At 60.6% G+C, this 24857-nt stretch overlaps 3 protein-coding genes across 4 annotated transcripts in view; all 3 read right to left on the reverse strand.

Annotated features, from left to right (window-relative positions):
- Nucleotides 1–780: 780 nt before the first annotated feature.
- PIP5KL1 (phosphatidylinositol-4-phosphate 5-kinase like 1) lies at nt 781–9317 on the reverse strand. 2 transcript variants are annotated; one of them, XM_036022266.1, is made up of 12 exons: nt 9245–9317; nt 8182–8385; nt 6925–6975; nt 6590–6744; nt 6211–6335; nt 5756–5790; nt 5609–5664; nt 4727–4839; nt 4271–4421; nt 3837–4141; nt 3382–3618; nt 781–3084 (listed from the first exon to the last, which is right to left on the reverse strand). In XM_036022266.1, the coding sequence occupies exons 1-10, from the start codon at nt 9308–9310 to the stop codon at nt 3874–3876; spliced, it is 1224 nt and encodes a 407-aa protein (XP_035878159.1). In that variant the 5' UTR covers nt 9311–9317; the 3' UTR covers nt 781–3084; nt 3382–3618; nt 3837–3873. The 2 variants fall into 2 exon arrangements, with proteins under 2 accessions (XP_035878159.1, XP_035878160.1); XM_036022267.1 differs by lacking the exons at nt 6211–6335; nt 6925–6975; nt 8182–8385; nt 9245–9317 and having other exon boundaries at nt 6590–6609.
- A 2676-nt stretch (nt 9318–11993) lies between these two features.
- On the reverse strand, nt 11994–14892 carry DPM2 (dolichyl-phosphate mannosyltransferase subunit 2, regulatory). The gene is made up of 4 exons (XM_028522071.2): nt 14719–14892; nt 14409–14498; nt 13522–13624; nt 11994–12701 (listed from the first exon to the last, which is right to left on the reverse strand). Exons 1-4 carry the CDS (start codon nt 14875–14877, stop codon nt 12643–12645), a joined length of 411 nt encoding a protein of 136 aa, XP_028377872.2. The 5' UTR covers nt 14878–14892; the 3' UTR covers nt 11994–12642.
- Nucleotides 14893–16750: 1858 nt separating this feature from the next.
- The window catches only part of FAM102A (family with sequence similarity 102 member A), a 34739-nt gene continuing 26632 nt past the window's right edge, over nt 16751–24857 (reverse strand). Inside the window, exons 5-11 of the mRNA XM_028514544.2 lie at nt 24196–24242; nt 23939–24096; nt 21612–21716; nt 21335–21530; nt 20737–20858; nt 20533–20602; nt 16751–19504 (exon numbers count right to left, since the gene is read on the reverse strand). Coding sequence (XP_028370345.1) covers nt 19459–19504; nt 20533–20602; nt 20737–20858; nt 21335–21530; nt 21612–21716; nt 23939–24096; nt 24196–24242 — 744 coding nt within the window. The 3' untranslated portion in view covers nt 16751–19458. The remainder of the gene's footprint in view (nt 19505–20532; nt 20603–20736; nt 20859–21334; nt 21531–21611; nt 21717–23938; nt 24097–24195; nt 24243–24857) is intronic.

The raw sequence follows: 24857 nt of genomic DNA on the forward strand, positions 1-24857 counted from the left end.
CTGGCCGACCGCTGAGCTTCCCTTCCCAGCAGACCCCTTCCCAGAGTGTCCTCCAAATCCAAGACAACTCAGTCCAGGGCGCCTGCAGATGCTGAAATGTGTCCCATCTGAAGGTTCCGATGGGGTCCCTTGGAGACTTCGGACTCAAGGGCCTCCAGGGGCCAGAAAGGGTTGAAGGGGCAGATACAGTGCCCCGGGGCGGGTAGGCCTCTGATACGGCAGGAAGCAGGCTTTCTATCAAAAGTGGTTTTGGGGTTTTTTGTTTTTTTTTTAACTTTTTTTTACAAGGTATTTTATTATTTTTTATTTATTTTTTTAAAGATTTTATTTATTTATTTTTAGAGAGAGAAGGGAGGGAAAGAGAGAGAGAGAGAGAGAGACATCAATGTGCGGTTGCTGGGGGTTATGGCCTGCAACCCAGGAATGTACCCTGGCTGGGAATCGAACCTGGGACACTTTGGTTCCCAGTCCGAGCTCAATCCACTGAGCTACGCCAGCCAGGGCTTCAAAAGTGGTTTTTAAAAAATATTTTATTTATTCATTTTTAGAGAGAGGGGAGGGTAGGAGAAAGAGAGGGAAACATCACTGTGTGAAACATCAACTGGTTGCCTCTCGCACGCCCCCTACTGGGGACCTGACCCACAACCCAGGCACGTGCCCCAAGTGGGAATTGAGCCAGTAACTTTTCGATTTGCAAGCTGGTGCTCAATTCACTGAGCCACACCAGCCAGGGCTAACGTGTGTGTGTGTGTGTGTGTGTGTGTGTGTGTGTGTGTTTTGTTTTTTACAAAATACTTCATAGGCCAGAAAGCTCATCTTACCACCCCTGCCACACCCACCACCCTCCCCAGGGCCCCAGCCTGTTCTCTTGCTCTGGCCTCATTTCAGAGCCCAGGTTCCCATTTCTCGGACACTCTGGTGTGGGCACAACCTCAGGGTATTCGTGTTGGGTGTCTGCACCCAGCTCAGCAACTTTCCATGCCTCCTCCATTCTGGTGCCAAGTGGACTCCCGCCAAGCCAGGGCTCCGGCCCCCCGTGTCTCTCCCCGTCCTGCTGAGGTGCCCCTGCCCCTAGCCCTCCTTTGAGTGCAAACCCTGCTGGTCTCCTCCGCCCCACCCTGGGCACACCTCAAGGGGAGTGGTCCAAGTCAGTGTCCCTCTGGGGCCCCTCATTCACCCAAGGTGCGGCACGCAGTGGGTGCCCATACCCAGGGCCCTTCAGCCTCCCCCGGGGCCTCATCTGTCAGGTTTGTTTTCACAGACACAACCCCTAGGGCACTGTGGTGAGAATGGATTCGTTCGTCACCCACTGTGGCTGGTGAAGTGACGGTTCCTTCCCCCGAGAGGCAACTCCCTCCTTGCCCGGCTACACCGAGAGGAGACAGGGGCGTGCCCAAACGCCCTGGGGCCCTGGGTGCAGGTGCGGATGGTTCTCACCTCCATGGGGTGCGGAGGGAGGGAAAGTCCCGCGGTTTCACAGGAAGCTCTTCCGTTTGGTTTTGGCAAAAGCTGCTGTCCTTCCCCTGCCCAAGGCCCTGCCCATTTTGGGCTCCTGCCTCCCACTGAATCACCTTCTGCCCACCTGGGCCCCGCTTCCAACCCCCAATCCCATGGAGCTCATTTCTACCTCAGGGACTTCGAGTTTGCCACACCCTCTACCTGGATTGCTCTAATCCCATGGCCAGCTCCTTCTTGTCATTCAGCTCAAGCGTCACCTCCTTGCCAACCACTCTGTCCAGCACCGCACTCTCATCCTTCCAGTCTCACCGTGACTTCTCTCTTTCAAGCACTGTCACACGCAGAAATCATCCTGTGTACGATGGTTCTCTTGCTTGTGGTCTATTAGGCCGCCTATTAGACTCTGAGCTCCGTGTGGGCAGCCGGGCCAGCCACGTCTTCGGGGCATTTCTGGCATCTGCACAGCGCCTAACACGCACGAGGTCTGCTGAATGCGCAAGCTAGGACAGCCAGGAGTCCCAGGCCCCGTGAGTCATTTCCCTGTCCCGCCTCAGGCGATTGTCAGAGACCCCCAGGGAGGGAGGTGCCGAGCCATCCTCATCTAGGAGTGCAGGACTCGGGGGCTCTGACTCAGCCCCGCGGATCCAGGCGCCAGGTGAATGTGCAGCCCAACCCCAGCTCCCCCAGGCTGTGCTACCCTACCACGCTGCGTTTCCACCACCCACCCATCTCCCGGGTGGCCGCTGAGCTGAGCGCACCGGATGTTTTGACTTCCTGCTGAGTCAGAGCCAGAAATTCTCCCAGGCTTGCGTTAGCTCACAAAGGTTGTCACAAAGGTCACCCAGGTATCTAGGGGTGATGTCAGTGACATATCTATATTTATATCTGTGTCTGTATCACTGTACCTCCAGGAACCCACACTCCATGCCTGCAACGTAAGCTTTCCCTCTCCTGCCCCTTCCCCGCCAGCCATTTTTCCTCCTTTGCTCTGAAGACAAACGGAACGGCAGTGTTTGGTGTAGCCGAGTGGCTTTCCCAAGGTCCAGAGTCATCCAGTCCTGGCGGGGCAGCTCCTGGCCCACGCAGCTTCTCACCACACTCTCCCCGTCCGCTCGCAACACCGACCACAGAGACGTGTTTCTTTATTTCAAAGGCCACGCTCTCTCACTGCAACCCTTTGCCGTGCTCTCGGCCTGGGGCCCTCCCAGGGCTGCACCCAACCCCTCTGCTCTCAGTGTAGAGGTTCGAAACCGCCCCACCCATCCTGTCCTTAGGAGGGGGCCCCTTCCCTGAGCTTCATGGTCCCATGCTCCTTCCCAGGGGTCTGTTTCACCAGTCTGCTTCTCTCGCCGCCACCACACGCCACACCGGGAGTCTGCGGAGGTGAAGTCTGTGCCTCTTGCTCCACCCCCAGGTCCCCCCAAAGCACAGCAGGTGCTCCATAAACACTGAATGAGTTCAGGAGGTCCATTTTCATCCTTCCATCTGACAGACTAGACCCCCGAGGCACAGAGAGGTATAGCACCTTGCCCGGGTCACCCAGCAGGCCCCCAGAGCAGCACCAGGGGGAAGGCCGGCTCGGGCACCGTCAGACTGGACTGATGTCGGAGGCCGGGCTGCCGTCTCCTGGAGGAGGGACAGGGGGTGATCAGTGGCTGCGCAGGCCCTTTGCTCCTCTGCTCCTGGTGACGGTGACATCTGTTTGGCCAGGGCCTTCGGTCTGCCACCTGCCCCCCGTTTGTCGGAAGAGAAAGGTGACTTAGAGCAGGGCAGAACTCACTCCAGGTCAACAGCGGCCCCAACACAGCATATCCCAGAGCTGCAGGAACGAGGGGCCGCCCCAGAAGGAGGCCAGCGGGCCCTCCCTGAGTCTCGGGGCAGAGGGAGGGAGGCCCGGGTTCTCGGGCTGGCCTTGCCACTTACCCCTGCATAAGCCCCCTTCAAGTCTCTGGGCCTCAGTTTCCCCATCTGGACGACAAAGGACCTGAGCCAGAGCCTTCAGCCTCCCCTGTCTCCCACAGCATGAGGGCAGGGCTGCAGGGGCCGATGGGTAAGAATAGGGCTCCTGAATCTGAAAGGCATGGTTGAGTCCTTGTTCCAGCCTTTATTGCTGAGTCAGCTTGCTCAGTCCCTTCACCTCCTGAGCCTCCAGTTCGTGGTCTGTAAAAAGAGAATAATAGCAATTTTTTTTGAAGATGAAAGGAGCTAATGTGGGGAGTCCCTGGCACGATGCCGGGCACAGCGTCGCCCAAAAGGGGAGGCTGTGTCTTATTAGTTAGGGAACTCTGCCCTCTGGAGGCCAGTCGGAGGAACAGCAGGTGAGGGGAGCCCGACCCGTTGCCCTGACCAGGCTGGAACAGGCCGTTCTGAACGTGCACCCTTTGTCCAGATGGGGAGCACGCGGCGGGACGCTGATCACTCAGTGTGCGCCTCCACCCACTGGCAGAGGCGGCAGGCATAGACAGCGGGGCTGACGGTGGAGAAGGTGCGGTGGGGGTAGCGCAGCGTCTTCCACAGGTGCTCCAGCCGCTTGCAAAGCCCGTAGACGGTGTTGAGGTCCACGAGACCCAGGAAATAGCGTTGCTCTGGGCCGTCCAAGATGTGAAGGGCGTTGGGGGCGTCGGGCAGCAGCCGGCGGTTCTGAGCTCCGGGCTCATCCGGGCTCTGTACCCCTTGTACAGACCTGGGGGCCGACGGGGAGTGGGGTGAAGCTACCACCTCCTCCAGGGGCCCCAGCCAATTGGCCCTGTAAGCGTGGCCAGGCTGCCCTAGAGTGGCACTGTGCCCTCACCCTGTGTGGGGGGACACCTACCTAGCTGTGCGGAACAGGAAGCTGCCCGGCCCCCGCTCATCCTCCTGGAGACGCTGGAAGGCTACCAGCAGGCTGTAGTCCAGCACATTGAGCTCCCGGAGGAAGGTGGTGTCCAGTTCCATCTGCCGCAGCAGCCAGCTCCGCTGGGGCCCTGCCGAAGGGTCAGCACCGCTACCTGAGTGCTCGCAGTGCTCGGGGCAAGGGGCTGAGGGCTCCACACGCATCCGCCCCAGGAGGGCAGGTGTCATTACTGCCCCTTTTCACAGACGAGAAAACTCAGCTGTGATTTGCCTTGGCCACCGAACTACTGAATTGTGGAGCCAGGATTTGAACCCTGCTCTGCCTGACTCCAGGGTCTCGGCTCTTAATGACTCGGGCAGAGGGCAGTGCCCAGGACACCCTCCGAACTTCACCCTGAAGGGAGGAAGTGCAGGCAGCGACGGCCCCGTGGCTCACCCAGGTTGATGGTTTTGCCCTCAAAGTTGAGGTCCTTCAGCACCAAGACAAGGGGGCTGTTCTCCGGGGCCGGCTCCACCCATCGGCTCACCTTGCAGCCCTTAATGTCATACCTGGAGGCGAGGGGAGTGGGGGGCATGGCGGAATGCAGCTTTACACAGCCTCCAGATACACAGGGACTCTCACAAGTAATAATAAGGAACAAGCAAAATAAAATAAAATAAAATAAAATAAAATAAAATAAAAGCTTCCGCTAGGTAACTGCTCCAGTCCTCAGCACGAACCCATTCTGTTGTTGTCCCCGTGTCAGAGATGAAGAGAAAGGATGAGAGAGTTTCTCTGACTTGCCTGAGGCCACACAGTAAGTAAAGAGCAGAGCAGGGACTTGAACTCGGGCCTTTGGAAGCCCAGTGCAGGCTTTACCCCTGCCTGTGCCTGATTCTCTGCACCTGGTCATGCCCGGGGGTGGCCCAGACACAGGGGTCTAACCCTAGGAGGCCCCCGAGGGACAGTACTGGGGAGCCTCAGGGAGGACTGAGTCACGACTGGGAGGCACTCACAGGCTGGGCTCGAATCCCTGCTCTTCACACAGTAGCTGTGTGGCTCTCCTCGGTGGCTCCTCTACAAAACAGGGGTGAGAACCACTCCTACCCCTCCGAGGTGTTACGGGAATAAAGATTATGAAGGCAAATGTCTCAACACAGCGCCCAGTGCAAACGAGCGCTTGAGAGATGCTGGTCACGGGTATCGCGGTCTCCGACCTATCAGGAAGTCCTGGGAACGTCCTCTCTCCCTGGGCCTGTTTCACCATCTACCTAGTGAGTGTGAGTCCTTCCGGTGGCATCTTCCAAGGGGGACTCAGGTCCCGCGAGGCCAACTCACCTCTCGGAGATGCGGCCAACTGGATAGAAGACGCTCTGCATGATGATGAAGTATATCTGGGGACAGCGGTGGGGAGTGAGGAAGGACAGGATCTCACCCTGCAGCTGCCCCCTCTGGCCCGGAACCCCTCGGATCGGCCCCACCTACCTCCTTGCCCCGGCCCACCCGCAGACTGTGCACTCCTGGAAAGAGAGAGAGAGTGCGGGGTGAGGGGCCCCAACTCTAACACCCAGGATCCAGATCATCCTAGTTCCAGCTCCGGGCCACGCCTCCTCGAGTCCGCAGTATCCCGATCCCGCCTTTCCAGCTCTGGCACCAGACCGCTTCGTCTGGAGTCTCAGACTCCACCGCCTCCAGACTCTGCCCCAAAGCTGCCCCGCCCACAGGTCCTCCTCAAGGATTGTCCAATCCCAACCCCGCCTCATTTGGGCCCCGCCCCGGACCCCCTAAACTGCCACCTAGGAAACTCAGCCCCCGCCCGCAGTCAGATCGGCCTCCAGTCCCCTTCACCTGGCTAAGTTCAGTCACTCCGAGCCCCACTTTCCGGCTCCTGCCCTGCCCCCCACCCCAACAGTCCCTGGGTCCCTGGTCCGCCGCCGTACCCAGCAACCGCGCCAGCAGCGAATGCGGGTGCCGCTGCAGGTGCTGCACGTAGCGGGGCAGGTGGATGAGCAGCATCCGCACCTCCCCGCGCCGCAGGGTCTTCAGGAAGAAGCGCTGGTCCTTGCTGGGGAGAGGGGAGGGGCAGGAGGCAGAGGTCACTGCCCAGGCCGGGTTGAGCGGCTCCCACCAGGCTCCCTGACCTCTCCTGTCCGTGTGTGGCTGTCTCCCCAGGGCCAGGCCCTTGCCCTCCGTTGCTTCTCCAGCCTCTATCTGGCGGGGACCCTCCCTGACCTAACCATTCTAGTTCTCGCCCCAAAAGCCACCTTCCACCCCAGGACACCCCTCCCACCCCTTCCCCACCCCCTGCTGCCAGCTCACGACAGGAAGAAGCTGGCCTTGCTCTTGGAGGTGCTCAGGAACTGCAGATAGGGGTTGCCGGGCCCCAGGGCAGCCTGATAGTCCTCCTCCGCCAGGCCTAGGGAGTGACGCAGCCAGGAGAAGGCCGGGCCAGCCAGGGTGCCCAGCTCGAAGCCCTGCAGGGGAGGAAGAGCAGCCCCAGGAGTATCCACTGGGGCCCAGGCGTGTGCAGTTGGCCCTGGTGTGGGAGGGCCAACCCTTCCTGAAGGCCCGGAGGCCCTGCACCCACGGGGAAACGGAGGAGAGTGAACTAAGGTGGTGTCCGCCCCTCCTTGCCGTGCTCTGAGGCTCCCTACCTGGTGAGCCTGGGTCAGGACCTCGGAGAAATCCTCTTCGGTGGGCGGTCCCTGCGAGGAGGGGCAGAAGGACTCAGAGCAGGTCTCAGCTCCCCATTGGGGGACCTGGGATCTCCAAGCGTTCCGCACGTGGCCTCACCCCTTCCCCAATTTGGTTCCTCCAGCAAACAGGGACTCTGCTGGGCCTGCTGGAGCGGGGCGGATGGGGCTGGCAGCCGGCCCCAGAGCTGGAGGGAGGATGAGAGTGACCAGAGGCTGGTCCTGGGTGCATCTGCTCCACAGCTGGGTCCCTAGCACCTGGCACATTTGCCCAGACCCACAGTAAAGCCGGAGGCCGTCCCAGGAAAAGGAGATGGCCTTGAAGCCAAGGGACCTGCCTGCCTCGGCCTGGGAGGGGCAGGGGCAGAGGCTCCCTGGAGGTGATCCGTAAGCTGAAATCTGAAGGGTGGTGGAGAGGAGGAAGAGGAGGGTGCTCAGGGGAGCGAGAACAGCATCGGTGGCCACCAGGAAGGGAAGGAGGGCCCAAGAGCCTGAAGTGAGTAAGGAAGGGATGGAGTATGAATTAGGCTGGGCAGCTGGCCCTTGGCCTTGAACCAACAAGATCCTGAGGCCATGATGAGTACTGGGGGTCCATGGGAGATAATCAGCAGGCAATGCGGTCAGGCTGTGATTTGCAGAAGGCGATGAGATTTAGAGGACCCCCCCCCCTCTGGTGCCTACACTCTCCCAGACCCTCCAGGTCCCTGTGCCTGTGGGACGTGATCACGCCGTGTGTACACACAAACAACACACATGCTCACCCGGGCACGTCCAGCTGCTGAGCTTGCAGCTGGGCGGCCCTTTCTGCTGAGCCAGCCTGGCCCCAGCCTGAGCTCCTGGGAGGATGGGCTGTGCTGCCGGGGTGGGGGTAGGGTCCCTTCTCAGCCACACACCCTGGCAGAGCTGGGAGGGCCCCAGAGGCCATGCCATGATGCATTCATTACACAGATGGGGACGCTGAGGCCCAAAGAGAGGCAGAGGCCCACCTGGAGCCACACAGTAACCACCTGAGTCAGGGGGTTCCTCACACCCCCAACATACCCTGGCCTCTCTGTTGTCTTGGCCTCAGTCCCAACCCCACAATGTCCTTCCCTCCCTGTACCATGCCCCTGATTCCCTCCCCTTATAGTTCTTTCTGATCCCCAACTCTGCCGTATTAGCAAGACAGGGCATCCACCTGGGCTCGCCGTGGGTGCAGAGAGCAGACTGGCCACTCACCCCAGGTGGGTGGTCCATAGAGACCTGGGTGGCAGCCCACAGCCCTGTCTGCATCATGCACGTCAGCCGGTGCAGCTCATGCTCCGGGCTGATCTCAAACAGGCCCAGGCGCAGCTGCTTGTCTCGTAGACGCCCAAGAAGGCCACGGCGGCCAGACCTTGAGGTAGCTGCTTTGCGTCCAGCCTCTGGGGACAGGGCCAGGACCTGGTGGCAGAAGAAGGCACAAGAAGCAATGGGCGTGTGGCAGCACCACAGAGGGAAAAGATATGGCTGTGAGTCCCATCTCCACTTCTTTGAGCCCTCCTCTGCCTCAGTTTCCTCAGTTGTAAAATACGAATAATTCCGGTACCCCCCTCACTGGTTGCTGAGAGGGGCCACACAGTCCCTGGCATGCCGTCAGCACCCCCCCAAAATAGAGTGGTGGTTATTATTAGCATTAAGCAGAGGGTGCAGTTCTGCAGCCAAACCTGGCCCAAGACGGACTGTCCCTCGCCAGCAGTGCGACCTGAGGTGAACCACCTGACCTTCTGGGCCTCATTTTCTCGTCTGTTAAAATGAGAACTCGAACAACGTGGTGGCAGATATTAACTGCTGTTACTGTGGAGTTTGAGCTCTGTGCACAGGAGCCCTGGATAGGAGCTGTGCGCGCCGCCAGTGATTCAGTCATCTGTTCTGCTCATCTGTGGGGTCTTCCTCCAGACCAGCTCGGAAGATGGGCGTGGAGCAGAGACCACAGCCACAGACCCATCAGTAGTGGGCACCCATCGTGTGTCCTGCACTGGCTGAGAGCCGGCCCTCCTAACAGCCCTATGAAGGAGGTTTTCTTATCACCTCCATTTGCCCCCATGGAAAAAAAAAACTGAAGAAGTTAACTCGAGGGATACCCTCCAGGCTTCTCCCCTTCATACCTGAGGTTTCCACGTGGGGCGTGTCCTGGTCCCCGCCCAGTGCAGGACCCCTCCTGAGCCTGGGTAGGGGTGTGTCCGCCCCCGCACCGGAGGGGAGGCCTGGCTCCTGCTCCCAAACCCTTCCCCATCCTGTGCTGTCTAGGGTCTACACCTACCTCGCGGGGCCCCGGGCTCGGCGCGGCCATGGCGACCCGCAGCAGCTTCCCCAGCTCTGGCCGCATCCCCCGCCGCTGGGCAACCCGGCTGCTGGAGCCGGGCCCCGCCCCTGCTCCCAGACTGACCAATAGCGCGGTGCCGGTCACGGCTGCACCCAATCCACGCGGGAGTCGCCTGCGGGTCCCGCCTCCAGAACTGCAGCATCCTTCGGACCACAGTGTGGGGTGGGGTGGGGTGGGGGCGCGGCCCCTTGGCTGTGGTCTCTGGGAGGGAAGACCACCCTCCCTTCCCCTCCCCGGCTTTCCTCCCCTGATTCTCGGGGCTGCCCTAGGAGGCAAGTAAGCTAAATACAGTCCCGCCCACACACTCTGGAGTGAGATTCCCATCTGCCGTGTTTCGGGCGAGGAAACTAAGGTCCAGAGAGAGAAGTGATTACCTCCAGGTTACATAGGAAGTCTGGGGCAAGCATTCACTCAACACATGTATTCTAACACATACTGCGGGCCAGGGGCAGTGCTAGGCTTCGGGGATTTAGTGGTGAATGAGAGGCAGGAACACAGCTGCTAGCGAGATCTTTAAAAAGTATAAACCGATGATGTCACTCTCTTGCTGAAAGACTCCAGTGGGTATTCCCACGGCACTGAAAGAAAATCTGCCCCCCACCACCACTGTCCCAGCGCCTTCTGCCCACTCTCCCTACACCCACTACGCAGCCACAGGATTCCCCACCAGTCTTCGGCTACCAAACACTTTCCCACTTCGGGGCTGTTGCGAATGCTGTTCCCTCTGCTTGAAATCCTTTTCCTCAGGCTTCCATTTCCTTAGCTCCTCTTGTCCCCTTGGTCGACTCCTCCTCGTGTTCCTTCTCCTCGTTCTTGATCACACCCCCTTGTTTTCTCCTCATCGCGCGTAACACTGTTGGAGAGTGTTCATTTGTTTACCAAACCTCCTCCTCGAATGGGGGTGCCAGGAGGGCAGAAACCACATAAGGCGCGCTTCCTGGCTCGGCACCTGGCACGGACCAGTGTTGGGTTGAGTGTGTGGGGAACCCGCGGGAGTGGGATGTGCCAGGGGCCGAGGTGAGCCCCAGGAAAAGCGAGGCCAGCGTGGTGGTGGGCGGTGTGAGGAGGGAAGAGCGAGCAAGGGGCAAGCATGTGGGTTCTTGTGGGCGGCCCGTGGCATGGAGAGGGGCGGAGGCCCGGAGAAGCATTGTATGCGCATGAGGAAGACGCTCAGTTGATTTTGGAAGGTCACTGGTTATCATTTGGTCCATTTGGTGGGGACCAGGGGCAGAGGGAGAGCACAAGGGAAATTTGGGTGAGTTAAGGCGGAGAATGGTGGCTTTGCATCCAGAAGGGCTGGGGGGTGAGGGGTAGAACTGACAGGATTTGGGGCCTCCTGGCTGGGGGGATGGGAGAGGAAAGCCAAGGTCAGGGGTGTCTGCCAGGCTTTTGGCTGGGGTTGGGGGCACAGGATGACACTGGTCAAGAGGGTGCAGGCTGTGAGGGGAGAGCCAGGTCCAGGAGGGAGGGTCCTGAGATCTAGGGTCACAACAGGATGAACTTGAGGTGCCATGACGACATTCAATGGAGACACGAGGTGGGTGGCTGGTGCGTGTGCAACACGTGGCTGCTCAGGAGATAGCCGGGCTGGGGGCAAGTCTGGGTAAAGACCAGGTCACCCAGGGAGAGTGGGAGGGGGGAACCCTGTGACAGAGTCCCGAGGGACCCGCCCTCTCACGGCGGAGCAGAGGGACGGGAGACATGAAACAGGAGAACAAGACAACAGAGCATCCAAGGGTGCCTCCAAGGGGGATGTCACAGGCCACATGTGGTGGGAGTGGAGGAAACGTGCTTTGAACTTAAAAAGCAGGCACCACCGGTCGTGTGAGTGGGTGCAGCGCCCCCAGGGTTAGGCCAAGCACAGTCGAGGTGAGGAAATGCAGGAAGGTGTGGACAACTTAAGGGGAGGGGGGCAGAGACCTGGGGGGAGTTGCTGGCTCGGTGGAAGGACCAAGGTGAGACTGGACCGTCAGGAAGACCTCGTTGAGAGGCTGTTCCCAGGAGAGAGGGCCATCGGAGATGGGAAGGCTCCTGCCACAGCAGTGTGAAAGGACGGAACCCAAAGCCCGGGGGAGCAGCGCCACCTGGGGGACTGGGCGAGGGTAGCACAGGTGTGCCTGCACCTGGCCTCTGAGGACACCTCCGCTAATGGGAGTGAACATCGCAGGTGTGATAGGAAGAGGCTTACATCAGGCACGGTGAGTGGGACAGCTGGCTGCCCAGAGGGGCACGCAGGGGTTGCTGCGGGGCTGGGGCCAGGCCCGTGCCAGGTCAGTCACCCCGAACATGGCAGAACCAGCCCTGCTCTGGCCCTCACCATTGAGCCACACCAAGTTGGGCAGCTGGCACAAGAGATGGACAACAGGCTTGGGCTCTTAGGAGACTGGCCTGAGGACCCCAGAACACCAGTGCAAGCTGGCCGGGCGGGCAGAGGCAGCACGGTGAAGGCTGCCGTGGGGTCTGGCAGACTGCCGGGGTCCCCAGCTGTGTGCTGCCCCGAGTCAGAACCACGGCCGCCCCAGCTCCGGCTTTGTCTTGTGTCCAGTCCAGGGATAACCCAGGAAGCACCTGAGGCATCTCCCTGGCCAAACCAGGGTCTTCTGACCTGAGACCAATGAAGTGACCACCTGCCAGCCCCTCTCCAGCCCCCAAAGCCCAGCATCCCTGGTCAGGGATGGCACAGAGACAAACACGTCATCAACGTTTATTGTCCAGCTCCCCAGCAGGCCAGCGCTGGGGCCGAGGGGCTGGGCCTCCACGAGCAGTAGGCCTGGGGGCCCGCGGGGACCATCTCAGTGTGCCCTGAAGCCTGGTCCCGGTCCGGGGGCATGTCCGTCCTCCCCCTAGGCTTTCCAGGTCCAGCAATCCTGTGGGGTCCCAGGCCCCATCAGACCCGGGAAAGCTATCATCGTGGAGGAAAAGGACATGGGGGGGTGGGGAGCGGGGAGAGGCCACATGATGGCTCAGAACCTGCCAATTCCAACATCAGCAAGTCACAGGAGGGAGACTGAGGCAAGAGGGTAGAACCCGGAGGAAAGAGTGGCAGGGGTCTGGAGGTGAGGTAGGGAAGATGGGCATCTTTCAGACCCTGAGCCAGAACAGGGAGAGAGGGAGACTTCCAGGTACTTCCTCCTGGCCTGGAAGGGTGAGCAGAGAGAGGTGGGGGTTCTGGTCAGTCAGGGGCGAGTCCTGAACAGCTCCATCCCTGGGGGCGTCTGCAGGGCAGCCATGCCTGAGGGGGCTGCAGTGCGCGGACGGGTGCTGTGGGCCCCGCCCTCGGTGTGCCCAAGAGGGGAGGCAGAGAAGGGGTCGGCAGCCTCACCCCTGCGGGGCCCTCACTGAGGCTTCTTGGTCACCTTCTGGTTCTTCAGCATCACGTAGGTGATGAACACTCCTGAAACGTGCAGATGAGAAAGGCCGGTGAGATCGGGGCTCAGGGCTGCTAGAAGGCCAGCACAGCGCACGGCGTGGCAGAGCGACCCGTACACGCGGCCAAGCACCTCCCCAACCCCCCTCCAGGCCACCCGGTCATCTCCCTGGTCATCTGTCAAGCCGTATACCCACCCACATTCACTCAGCAAACACTGCCGGGTGCCTACCACGGGCCGTCTGCTGCATTCAGTGCTTCAGGTTCCGCAGGATCCAAGATCCACCCCGCTACCAAGCTCGCCAACAACGCCCTACCCACCCGCCTGCCCACGCAGCATGCAGCATCCACCCACCCCATCATCTGATTGTTGACTCGTTCAAACCAGTTTATTTACCTATTTACTTTTAATCCTCACCTGAGAACATGTTTTTCATTGCTTTTAGAGTGAAAGAGAAAGAAAAGGGGGCGGGAAACATCGATGCTAGAGAGAAGTGCGGACTGCTTGCCTCCTGTACACCTGGACAGGTGATTGAACCCACAACCCAGGTATGTGACCTGACCGGGAATTGAGCCCATGACCCTTGGGTTATGGGACGGCACTCCAACCAACTGAGCCCCACCAGCCAGGGCCCAAAGCACTTTATGGAGCTCCAACTCAGTGCCTTGGCCTGTGTGGGCGCTGAGAACACAATACTGATGAAGACACAGTCTGAAGACACCAACACACTCAGGGCGAGGAGCCTCAAACAGACGTCCAGCAAGTGCCAAGATGCAGTTCAGGGGTGAGAGAGGGTCATCACCCCCACACCCACCCGACACCCTGCCCAGGGGCGTGGTGACTCACCCACACACAGGAGCAGCAGGAGGCCGGCAACCAGGGGGATGGCCACGGCGTAGGCTCGGGGCAGGAAGTACTTGTGGATAACATGCTGGCTGTCGATGAACGGCTGGCATCCAGGGCAGAGCTCTGGTGAGCATTCCCGGCCTTGCTCAGGACCCCCAAACCCCCCCTTCCACCTCCTCCATCTCAGGGGTTGCCCCCACTCAAACCACTGGGAGAGCATTTGCTTTTCTTTAAGGTAATGGCATTTTGTGTGCCTTGGTGTGTTTCCGTCCTTCGCTTAAGTAATTGTTCACAGGGCACTGGCCCTAAGTTGGCAGTGCTGGGGACCCGGCAGGGTACCGAACAGAGAGGACCTGCCGCAAGGCCCTCAGAGGGGAGAAGGGCACGCGAGGAAGCCTGGAGTGATGCCCAGCCTGGGCTCCAGCCTCTTCTCTCCTCACACTTTTCTCCAAAGGTCACCAAGTTCTGCAAGACCCTGCCTTCCAAACACACTGCACTTCTTCAGCAGTAACCAACCACCACCCCACACCCCAAGTGCTAAAGGCCCTCACAAAGCCCACTGGCACCCATCGTGCCCAGCAGCCAGCAGGATAACCAGAAGGAGGAGACCTCCCTTCAGGGGCAGGGCAAATCAGGAAGAGGGCTCTACAGTGGAGCAGGTGAGGGTAGGACCTCGGGCCGGACCTTTCTCCCCGAGCCTCAGCTTCCTCGTCTATACAACCGGGACAGCACAAGCATCTTCCTCTTAGTGCTGTCCCGGAGATTTCGTGCGATATTTCGGTAAAGCACCTCGCACAGTTCCAGTCACATGGCTGTTTAAATAACGTTAGGGGTCGGCTGCTAGATCCATGAATGGAGATGAGAGAGGGCGGGGTAAGTACACATACCAAGAGAATCACCCAGGCGGTGTAGTAGGTGAAGATGATCAGGCTAACGGCGACGAGGCCGAGTCCCACCACCTGGTCTGTCCCCGTGGCCTGGAGAAAAGGGAGGGCTTAGTTGACAAAGTGATTCTTCGTTTAGGTGTACTAATGGGGGGTGGGGTGCGTCGCAGCCTGATTATACTGGCGGAGCGCCGGATCTGGAGTTTTCATCCGTATAACGGGCCGGCGCGGGGCCAATCCCGGGTCCGAGAACCCAAACCCTGGCTCCTGGGGACGCGGGACCCCCAACCCCAGGATCCCGCCCCACGCTCACCATTTCCCCGCGCTCCGCCCCGGAGCACCAAGCCACATCCGGTTCCGGATCCGGGCCCTTCCGGCCTTCGCGCTCGTGGCACGCCGGCAGTCGTAGTCCTGACGCCGGCCCAGGCCTACGAAGTCTAAGACAGGCAGGCACCGCCTCTCCGCTTTGCATGTCGGGAAATGTAGTTTCTCGAGTGCATTGTGGGACAAGTAGTTCCTGAATCTTCATAGGTAATGGGTCAGTGTTGAGAACCCAGACTGGCTGGTACTCGTGGCCCCAGTCGGTCTCTCCCCAGCAGAAGCCCATGTCTAAATATCCCCAAGTCCCAGGGCCAGAGCCGGGTGGGGTGGGGGTGCAGAAGTCTCATTTTTTCAGATGGGGATAATGAGGCTCAGAGAGGGGCGAGGACTTGCGGGAGATCACAACTCAAGGCTGTGGTGAAGCCACACCAGCACCTAGGGCCCTAGTTCTCGTCCCGACGCCCTAATTTGAGCGGAGGATGCAGAGAACGTTCACCGCCCGGCTCAGAGGAGGGGCTAGTCGAAGTCCTCAGGGAGGAGGTGGCGTCCAATTACCATGGCCTGTACTCTCTTTACTTCTCCCCGCCCCCCGCCCCACCACGCCGCGTCTGCTAGTCTGCCTCGGCGGTCTTGGGTGTCTCAGCAGCACAGGCAGCAACCCAAACGTGTCCCCGGACTGGCTGCGTCTGCGGGCCCCTCCCCAGGCTTGGAGGCCCTTCCCTCTGAGAGCAAGGGGCGGCTGTGCCTCTCTAGTCCGGTTTCACTGGGATGCCACACAACCCAGGGAAGTCACCTTCGCAGCTGGAAAGCGATGTGTTCCCTCCTCCCTGCTCCACAGCCCCAAGTGTCTCCCTGATGACACTTGCCACCGTGTTTGAATTAGCTGATTGACTTGATTTGGCCCAAGGGACTGTGAGCTCCCTGCGGATAGTCAGGGGTGTGCATCACCAGTGCCGAGAATGGAGCTTTGCACAAAGTAGGAGCTTTGCATCAACCAACCAACCAACCGGTTTTAAGATTTGGTGGCTTTCTGGATCTTGGAATGCTATAGTGTACAGCATTTAGTGGCGGGGTCGGGGTAGGGGGTGGCGGATGGAGATCAGGCCTGAACCTAGAAAGCTCCTTCTGGCAGCATACGTCACCTTGGGTTGTCTGAGCCGTCTCCGAGGATGGGGACTGCCCTCCCAAAGCTCAGAGGAACATCCTTTATTCTTTCCTCCCATTTTGTGTGCTGGTTTTTCCACCCAGGATTACTGTGTTCCGAAGGTGCAACCATTTCTGCTCTGTAGCCCAATTCCTTCCCTGTCTCAGGACAGACTCTGGGCTCTGCTGATAGCCAACTTTCCTGTCCCCAGGTGCACCTTGGAGAGGGAGACTGAGAAGCAGCCCCCAGGGTTCACAGGGGCCGTGCCGGGGCATCAGCCCTGAAAAGGGGTGGGGCAAGGCAGCACCGTGGCAGGGGCACAGCCTGGTGGTCTGGTCGCTTCTGCCTGTCCAAAGCCACAGGTTTCCTGCCACTTCTGAGCTCATTAAGGGTCCAGGGTGACATGCGTGTCTCAGAGCTTGGTGCAGACTCCTCTGTAACTTCAGACGGACAGGGAGCGAGAGGCCCCGGCCTGGAGATTTAGAGATTGGGAACAAACTCAGCACCTCCCTAGGGCAAGCTGTTCACGCAGGTTCTCATCGGATCTACCACCTCACTTGCTGCTGAGAAAACGGAGGCACAGAGAGTTTTCTGTCCTCAGGCACGCTCGTCAGGGGCACCTGCCTGCCAGGGGGTCTGCAGAGCCATTAGAACTCAGGCTCTGAGGTCGGGGCTGCCACTTACTAGGTCTGAGATTGGCAAGAAACTGCACTTGGACCTCAGTTTCCTCCCCAGGACTCTGGTGTAGGAAAGGTGGGAATTATTGTGACTTCAGCCGGGACTTGGAGAACCCTGGCCACCTAGAGCATCACCTTACATCCATGTGGTGGTGTCTGTGACCCCAAAGTCAAGTCCGCAAAACAAATGAGGACCCCCATGCCATTAAGGAACAAAAACTGCAACATTTATTTTTCCCCCCAAATCAAGACACCGACACTAGGCTGATTCCCCTTTACAATGTTATTTTCTGCAGCAGAAGCTGGGACAGAGATACAAACACAGCCCACTGACTCAGGGTGTGGTGGTGGCAACGGTCCGTTAGAAAGAGGGGAATTAACAAAAATAAAAAAGACCTCCCCGCCCCCCCACCCCCATCTCCCACTCACCTCCCTAGAGAGAGGAGAGCATGGACATTCTCCGTCCTGGCAGATCATGCCATGTGGTCAGTTTGTGGGGTGACCAGAGAAAAAAATAACCTAAAAATATTGTAGACCTTTATTTTCTTTAAATCTCCTAGTAAAAACGTTAAACTGTCTTCCGAGATTCCAAACTGACATTGCATAGACCAAATCCTTTCCAAAAATATCTCTAATATATTCCTCTCTATTCTCTCTATATAGAATTTTTACGTCCAGGAGCTGTGGGCGCCTAGGGGGAATTCACTGAGCTTGAGTGGACCGGAGGCCCCCACGCGGGGATGAGGCCAGGGCTCCGGCCAGCGTTAATTTGGTCACGGCCAAATTCTCAGTGAGTCCAATGACCCTGGCCCAGGGCCTGGCATGGGAGGCTGTGGGAGGCTGTCTGCTGGGGTGACTATCAAGTTCAGGCCTCATCTACAGTGGGGCTAGGGTTCCTACTTTCGGGGGCTCTCCCCAGCAGCACCAAAGCCAGCTGTTTTCTGCCTAACGCCCCAGAATTTTGAACCAGACACCAAATGCACCTTGCATGAACCTTCCCGCTGGGCCGGGGTCTGGCAGACACAGGAGGGAAGGGTGGCACTCCCCATCTCCTGGGAGTCACTCCATCTGGAGACAGTGCAGCCAGCCGCCTTTTAAAGTGCCAGGTGTCTAGGGGCAGGAAGGGACCCACAGAGCTGACCGGAGCCTTCCCCAGCCACAGCGAATGCGCTACCCTGCCTCGGCAGGCGCCTGCCGGCATTCTTTTCCTAAAAGGTGATTAAAAACAACAAAATCCTAGAACTGCTCTGGTCCCTGTGCTGGAAGGTTCGAAGACCAAGACTCCAACTCGTGCCAGCTGGGGCAGAGGGGTCAGGAGCCCTCCCAGCCTGGGGAGGACACGCTCACCCCCACCCCTACCAGAGACAGAACCAGTATCCTGCCCCCCGCCAGTCCAGATCCCCAGCCCTGCTGGGGACCCAGTCAGTGGGTGGGGCAGAGAACAGAACCACCTCCCCTCACCTGGGGGAGGAAAAAATGTCAAACTGTGAACCCTACAAAAAAAAAATGAAAAGAAAAAAAAAGGGAGAAAGGAAAGGAAAGAAGAGAAAAATGTATAGGGTAAGTAAACACCAGCCCGCTGGGTTTATACAAAAACAAGTGACGTTAAGAGCGGCAGGGAGACTGTCCAGAGACTGGCTGGCAGCCTGCACCTACCTTCAAGCAAGTAATGAGGACTGGGGGGCGGGCGGAAAGTGCTTGGAGCAGAGGCTTCGATGAGGGGGCAGGGGCAGGGCCAGACTGCTCCCTGCAGGAACCCCTCCTTGAAGGACCCCACCCAGCCCTTGCCCAGAGAGGCGTATGCTTTCAGAGGAAGGCTGAGGCTTTTCTGGCCAGGGAGCCAGCTCCAGCTGGTCCAGCCACAGCCCACCTGCCCCTCCAGCAGTGGCCCCAGCCTGGGCCAGCTGACCCTGAGGGGAGAGAACGGGGGTGGCGCTTGCCCAGCCCAGCCGGGCCCCTGACATCCAAGGGCTTGGGAGGCACCTTTCTGGCTTCCTACAGGAAACCAGCTGCTCAGGTCCCAGCCCTGGGCAGAGGGGAACGACCACCGAAGCTCAGACCTTTCTCAGCACGGGCCTCGGGCCTGAGCTGCAGCTAGCCGGAGGGAGGAGAGGCAGGGCCCCGTGCCAGCCGGGCTGCTAGGGCTGGGCCGCGGACTGCACAGCAGGCAGCGCCCAGGAAGCCTGGGGAAGGGATCAGGGGAAGGGCAGGCGAGGGCCAGTGGGGCTGTGCTGGACACAAGCGTGTGCAAAGTGCAGGCTGCCTGGGCAGCAGGAGAACATTCTCTGGGGGAGGGAGTCTCATTCTGGAGTATGGGTGGGGTCTGAGGTCTTGGCTCCCAGGAGGAGGCCGCCGGCAGGTCCCCCAGGGCACAGGGGAGGGGTAGCTAAAGCACTAAGCAGTCACAGGGCCACGGTGGCAGGATTCTGGGGGTGAAATGGCCCCCAAGGGAACGGGGGGCGATGGAACAGAGCCCTGCCGGGGCATGGTTCGAGCTGGTGCTCCTAGGGGGTGCGGGGGACAGGGCAAGGGGCCCCTTGGCCACAAGCAGCTCCATGTGTGTAGGATCCGCTCCGCGTCCCCATTGAGGGACCGGGTCAGTCACCAGCGGGGCATTCTGGCCGTCATTGTCTTGCCCACCTACTTCACGGGCCCACGTGTCCTGCCCTCTAGTGGTTGAGAGAAGAATGTTCACAGTGGTGCCCAGGCCCCAGCAGGCCAGGAGGGTCCCAGCGCGGATGGGAGGACAGTGGAATGAGGCTTTGGGGCAGGACAGCGGCTGGAGTGCACAGAGGAGGCACAGATGAGATGTGGCATGGACGGTGATCCAAAGGGGAAGGTCCCTCGTGGAATGATGCGGGTCTGGACACCCGCCAAGGAAGGGCCCCTCTCCAGCCTGGACACCCGCTCCTCAATGGCTTTCAATGACGACGGGCTCGTAGACCCCAGAGGAGACCCTGTGGGGGGAGAGAGGTCAGCCTGTCCTCCTCGGTGCCCTTCTGGGCCAGGCCCCTGGAAGCACTTCTCCACAAGCGGGCACTGTGAACTGGCCTCATTTTGCAAAGGGGGCTCAGAGAGGTGGAGTCACTTGCCCAAGAGACACAGACAGTAAGTCTCAGAGTCCACAGGACCACAGAGCTGGCACACACAGGGGTGTGCTGAGCCCCTCCTGACGTCGGCCCTGGCAGGGGGGTGCTGCACCCCACCCCACTGGACAGGTGAAGAAAGTGAGGCTCAGAGGGATGACGAGGCTTGCCAAGAGGGCAGTGGAGGCGGGGAGCTCCTCCCACTGAGGCCAGGCCCACCCACGAGGCCGTGCATATTCCGGGCTCAGCAAGCTGCTCTGCTCGGACCTCGCTGCCACACTGGTTCTTCCCTCCCCGAATCCCAGCTTCAGAGGGAGGACACATATTCACAAACCTTCAAGAGGTCACTGTTTTCTCCCTGCCCACCTAGTGGGGACAGCCGTGGAGGCCACAGGGCAATGGCATATGCAAACTTGTGCCTTGCCAGCAGGGGGCAGCAGAGTAGCGCCAGTGGGCAGGCCTGGGGCCCCTAGGCAGCCCAGCCAAGTCTCCTGCAGCTCTGGCCCTAGATGTGAAATGGGCACTGTCCCACCCTGCCCACAGGTGTCGATAGACAGGTCATCAGCTCATTTTGAAGGGGTTCCCAGATCCAGGAGGAAGGGAAAGGCGGGTCCAAAATAAAGATCATTAAGCCCCTGGTCTGTGCTGAGCCCTGTGCTAGGTGCTTTCCAAGGTCACCTCTGGAACACTGCCCTGGTTTCTAGGTGAGATGCAGTGCATACCCGTTGAGAGAGGGGGAAACTGAGGCTGGGAGGGCAGTGACTGGCCCCAGGTCACCCTGTGGTGACAGGAGCTGGCACTCCAAGGCAGGTCAGTAGGCAGCAGAGACCCTGCTCTCAGCACCAGGCCTCCCAAGGCCGCCCTGACCACCCGCCCCTGCCCCTGCCCCTGCACCCTACCTGTTGGCCAGCTGGATACCACTGAGCGTGGTGGAGCCATCGCGACTCACGAACAGCCGGAGGTTGCTGTCTGTGGGGACACAGGGGAGGGCGGAGGCTGAGCAGGGCGGGGCCCCAGAGGGGCGGGGCAGCAGGGTCCTCGCAGCATGGTTCCCGCAGCCCGCAGGGTCCCCCAGCCTTCCCGGCGGCGTCGCCCCGGCTCACCCTCGGAGTTGCTGCCGTCCGTAAAGTCCTGGCTCTGCATGATCTTCTCCACGATGTCGTCCGCGTCGATCCGCGTGTCGTCCACCCAGGGCGGGTGGCTCTCCATCGAGTCCTTCTTCCGCCTGGAGCAGAGCGGGCGTAGTCGCAACAGTCAGTGCGGGACGGGCCCCGTGAGGACAACAGCGAGCGCCTCCTCACTCACGACGCTCGAAGTGCCCGTGGGGACTCGAGCAGGTGGCGCTCACTCAGCCCTCCCCTCACGCAGCCCCACTCTGCTCTGCAGGCGCCGTCACTACCTGCTCTCAGAGGTGAGAGCAGAGGTGGCCCTTCAGAGCCACACGGCATTAGGCGGGGGACCCAAGGTGCCCTAAGGCGTACAGAGCAACCGCTAACTGAGCATGCGCAGGCCAGCCAGGTTAGGGCTCCACCCCTCGCAAACACCAACTGGCTGAAGCACCACCATGCAGCCTCCTGCCTCCTGTTACAGGCTACAGGCGAAGCAGCAAAGGCTGCGAGAGCCACTGGACGGGGGCGGGGGCGGGGGCGGGGCTGGAAGAGGGGGGTCCTGCCCTCTAAAGCGCTGCGAAGGGAGACTCACCGGAAGGAGCGCTCAGACAGAAGCGGGGGCCGGGGCGGCCGCGGGGGCTTCTCGGGAGGCCGGTGCTCGCGCTCGCCGGACTCGGGGCCCTCCACGGTCATGCTGAGGCCACCAGAGGCACTGCTGCTGGTGGACGTGTTGCGGCGGTGCGTCAGGTCCGAGAGGCTGGAGGAGCGCGAGTGCTCCGTGCTGTAGCCTGGTGGGCGGGCGGGGCCGCTCGTCAGGGGCCGCCCGGGCACACGGGAGGCCGGGGGCACGGGGCCGAGCGGGCACTCACCGGAGATCTTGGACTGCTGGCTGGCGTAGCTGGAGTTGCGGGAGTGGCCGGAGTGGAACACCTCCTCGGGGCTGGACAGGTTCTGGTCCGTCTCCTCCGGCACCCCTGGAAGGCAGGGAGAGGGCACGGGTTCCTGGGGTGCCCGGCCTCTCACTGAGTCTGGCGGGGGGTGGGGGCCCTACGTATTTCCATTCAACAGACTGAAAAGGTGAAGTCCACAGGAGCAGCAGTGTGCTCCAAGCCACAGTTGACCATCTGAACCCAGATGCATTCATTCTACGAATATCTGCAGGGACCCCTCCTCGCAGGGTGCTCTGCTGGGTGCTGTGAACAGGAGCCTGGGTGTCACAGGCCACCGGGAGGACACATGTTGAACTCAACGGGACCCACAAGGAACTACAACTGCAGTGAGTGGTACAGGGCGGGGAGCAGCGGGCGTGGGGGTCTGACCCAGTCTGAGGGCAGGGAAGGCTTCTCTGAGGCGGCGGCCTTAACACGCCAGACCCCCGAGAGGCGTGGGAGGGAGCGAGCCAGATAAGGCGTCAGAGAGAGGGCCTTCCGAGGGCACAGCGTCGGGCAAAGGCCCTGAGGCTTGATGGAGCTGAGTCAGTGCAGCTGGGACACAGCAAATTAAAGGTGAGGGGACCTGGCTGACGGCCCCGCCCCAGGTCACCCAGGTCACCCAGAAGCTCGGCTTCGACACTAACTGCCAGCACTCCCCACCAGGAGGTGCAGGGGAAGCAGGGGAAGCGGGCGGACCCACCCCGGCTCCCTGGGGGTCCACCCACCGGTCCTCCCGCAGCAAACACAGGAAGCAAGGGTTCGCCCATCCCCCTGTCAGAGCTGAGCACAGCCAGGCCACCAGCTGGACCCAGGCCAGTGCCCCCACCCAAAGTCAGGTGGCTTTTTAAGTGGCCAACAGGTTCTCCGCAGCACCAGCTACAGGGGCACCTGAGGCTCCCCCCAACCCCATGCTGCCTGGGAGAGGCACCCCGGCTACTTCGCACAGAGGCGCCGTCTGTGCCGGGGCAGCCCGGTCCCCAGACCTCTCCTCTGGAGAACCCCTTGCCGGAGCCGGAGAAAGCAGAGGTGCTGAGAAGCCCCGTTCCCTGGCGCAGCCCCCAGGCGGAGGCAGGCGAGAGCCCTGGCTCCCTGCCCTGGGCCTCTCCCCTGGCTGGGTGTCCAGGAAAACAGGAGAGGAGGGAAGCTCCCAGCCCCTGGGGGCGGAATCACCCAGCAAACATCTGCTGAGCCTCTGGCCCTGTGCATTAATTGCTCTTGTGACACAAATTAGAGCCACCACGTGCCACCTCGCTCACTCATCAGATGGGGCACGGGGCTGAGGCCCTCCTTCCCCCTGTACAGCACTGGACATGGGGTTGGGGGGGCAGGCCAGGGCCCACTCCCCTGGTGGCACCCCCTCCTCCTAATTGCCATGCCATCTCCTCTGGGGATGCAAGCTCGTCTAAAATTTTTTTTAAAGGTTTTATTTTTAGAGAGAGGGGAAGGGAGGAAGAGAAGGAGAGGAACATCAATGCTCGAGAGAGAGACATTAGTTGGTGGCCTCTTACACGCCCCTAACAGGGGACCTGGCCTGCAACCCAGGCATGTGCCCTGACTGGGAATTGAACTGGCGACCTTTTGCTTTGAGGGATGACGCCCAGCCCACTGAGCCACACCGGTCAGGGCTCGTCTGAAGTTTTTACAGCATTGGTAATAATGATAATTGAATAATAATAATTGAACGGAAACACCCAGGGTGCATATACTGCGCAGGATGGCCCACCATTTGCCCGGGTTATCCCCAAAGCAGCCCAGGATCTGGACCCCGCGCTGACCCCATTTTACAGGACACTGAGGCCCAAAGAGGTGAAATGGCCAGTCAAGGACCTGCCGCAAGTGGGGGAGCGAGAGCTCAGAGCACGAATCCCTCCGCCAGGAATACTGCGCCCCACACCCCAGATTCGCTCAAATGCCACCACTCCAGGGAGACTCCCCAGGCCCCAGACAGACACCACGGTGTCTCTCGCAGCTCCTGCCACTCCGCAGGTGGACGCGCATTTGTCTTATTTATTGTCTCATCGATGCCTCTCTCCTGCGAGAGCGGGAGGGCCGTGAGGTCAGGGACGCCACGTCAGTCCCAGTCCAGGGCACTGCACTGCGCCTGGCCCCCGGGAGGGGCTTGGACAACGTCTGCCCCGTGGAAGCATGCACGGGGCAAGCAGCTTCCCACCACCTCGCTCGTCTCAGCGAGTGCCTCCCCTGGGACACTTCCCCTGGGACACCGTGGAGGTAAAAGGGGCGGGGTGGGCAGGTGGGGAAGGTACCTGAACCGAGAATGGTGGGCCGGGCCTTGGGGGCCCGGGACCCCGTCAGGGAGTTGGTGCCGCTGATGCCACTGCTGCTGGTCCCGCCACCCTTACAGGTCAGCTGCAGGGAGGAATCCTGGCCTGGGATGGAGATGGACTTGGCAGTGGACGGCGGCCTTGGGAGGACAGACAGGTGTGACCGTGGGGCCCCAGCCTGGGAGTCAGCTGAAGGCAGGGGGGCCCCCTCCCCGCCGGCAGCCTGCCCCCGCACTCACGTCTTGAAGCACGGGTCTCCAGAGAGCAGAAACATCCCGATGGTGACCTGTGGGGTGGGGCGCAGTCAGCCACACCGCGTCCACCCACTCAGCCTGGGCGCCCGGCCTCCCTGCTGCAGCCTGCCTCCCCGCCCGGGGTGCACACGGGGCTCGGAGCCTGAGCCCAGCTCTGCGCCCTGCTGGCCCCGAGAAGCTGCCACACCTCGCTGGGCCCGTCTCCTCAAGCAGACGGGTCTGACCCTGACGTCTGGCTTGGGGAGACCGAGCAGCAAAGGCCAGCTGCTGTGAGCCCTCTTGGGAGGGGCCGCCCAGTCACTCTCCATCCACAGGGCCCCGGGCTCCGAGGGGGCGTGGGAGCCTGAGCTCCACGTGGCGGCAGAGGGAAGGAGGCTGGAGGAGCCTGCCCGGTGAGGAGGGGCTTCCCCGAGCTGGAAGCGGGGTGGGGGGTGGGGGGTGCTCACAGAGCCCAACGCAGAGGGTGGGGCTCAGTGACAGTGTCTTGAATCAAGTGAAGCACAAACCCATTAGAAACTTGACAATTTAACGTCCGCCTGGGCAGGCAAAGACTCTGGCAATGGCCCCAACGAGGCAACGCCTGGGTGCCCACATCTGGGCTGAGACGGAGCGACAGGTGGGACAGAGGGGCCGGATCCCAGCCCCCA

This window comes from Phyllostomus discolor, chromosome 3, assembly GCF_004126475.2.
Source record: "Phyllostomus discolor isolate MPI-MPIP mPhyDis1 chromosome 3, mPhyDis1.pri.v3, whole genome shotgun sequence".
Classification (NCBI taxonomy): domain Eukaryota; kingdom Metazoa; phylum Chordata; class Mammalia; order Chiroptera; family Phyllostomidae; genus Phyllostomus; species Phyllostomus discolor.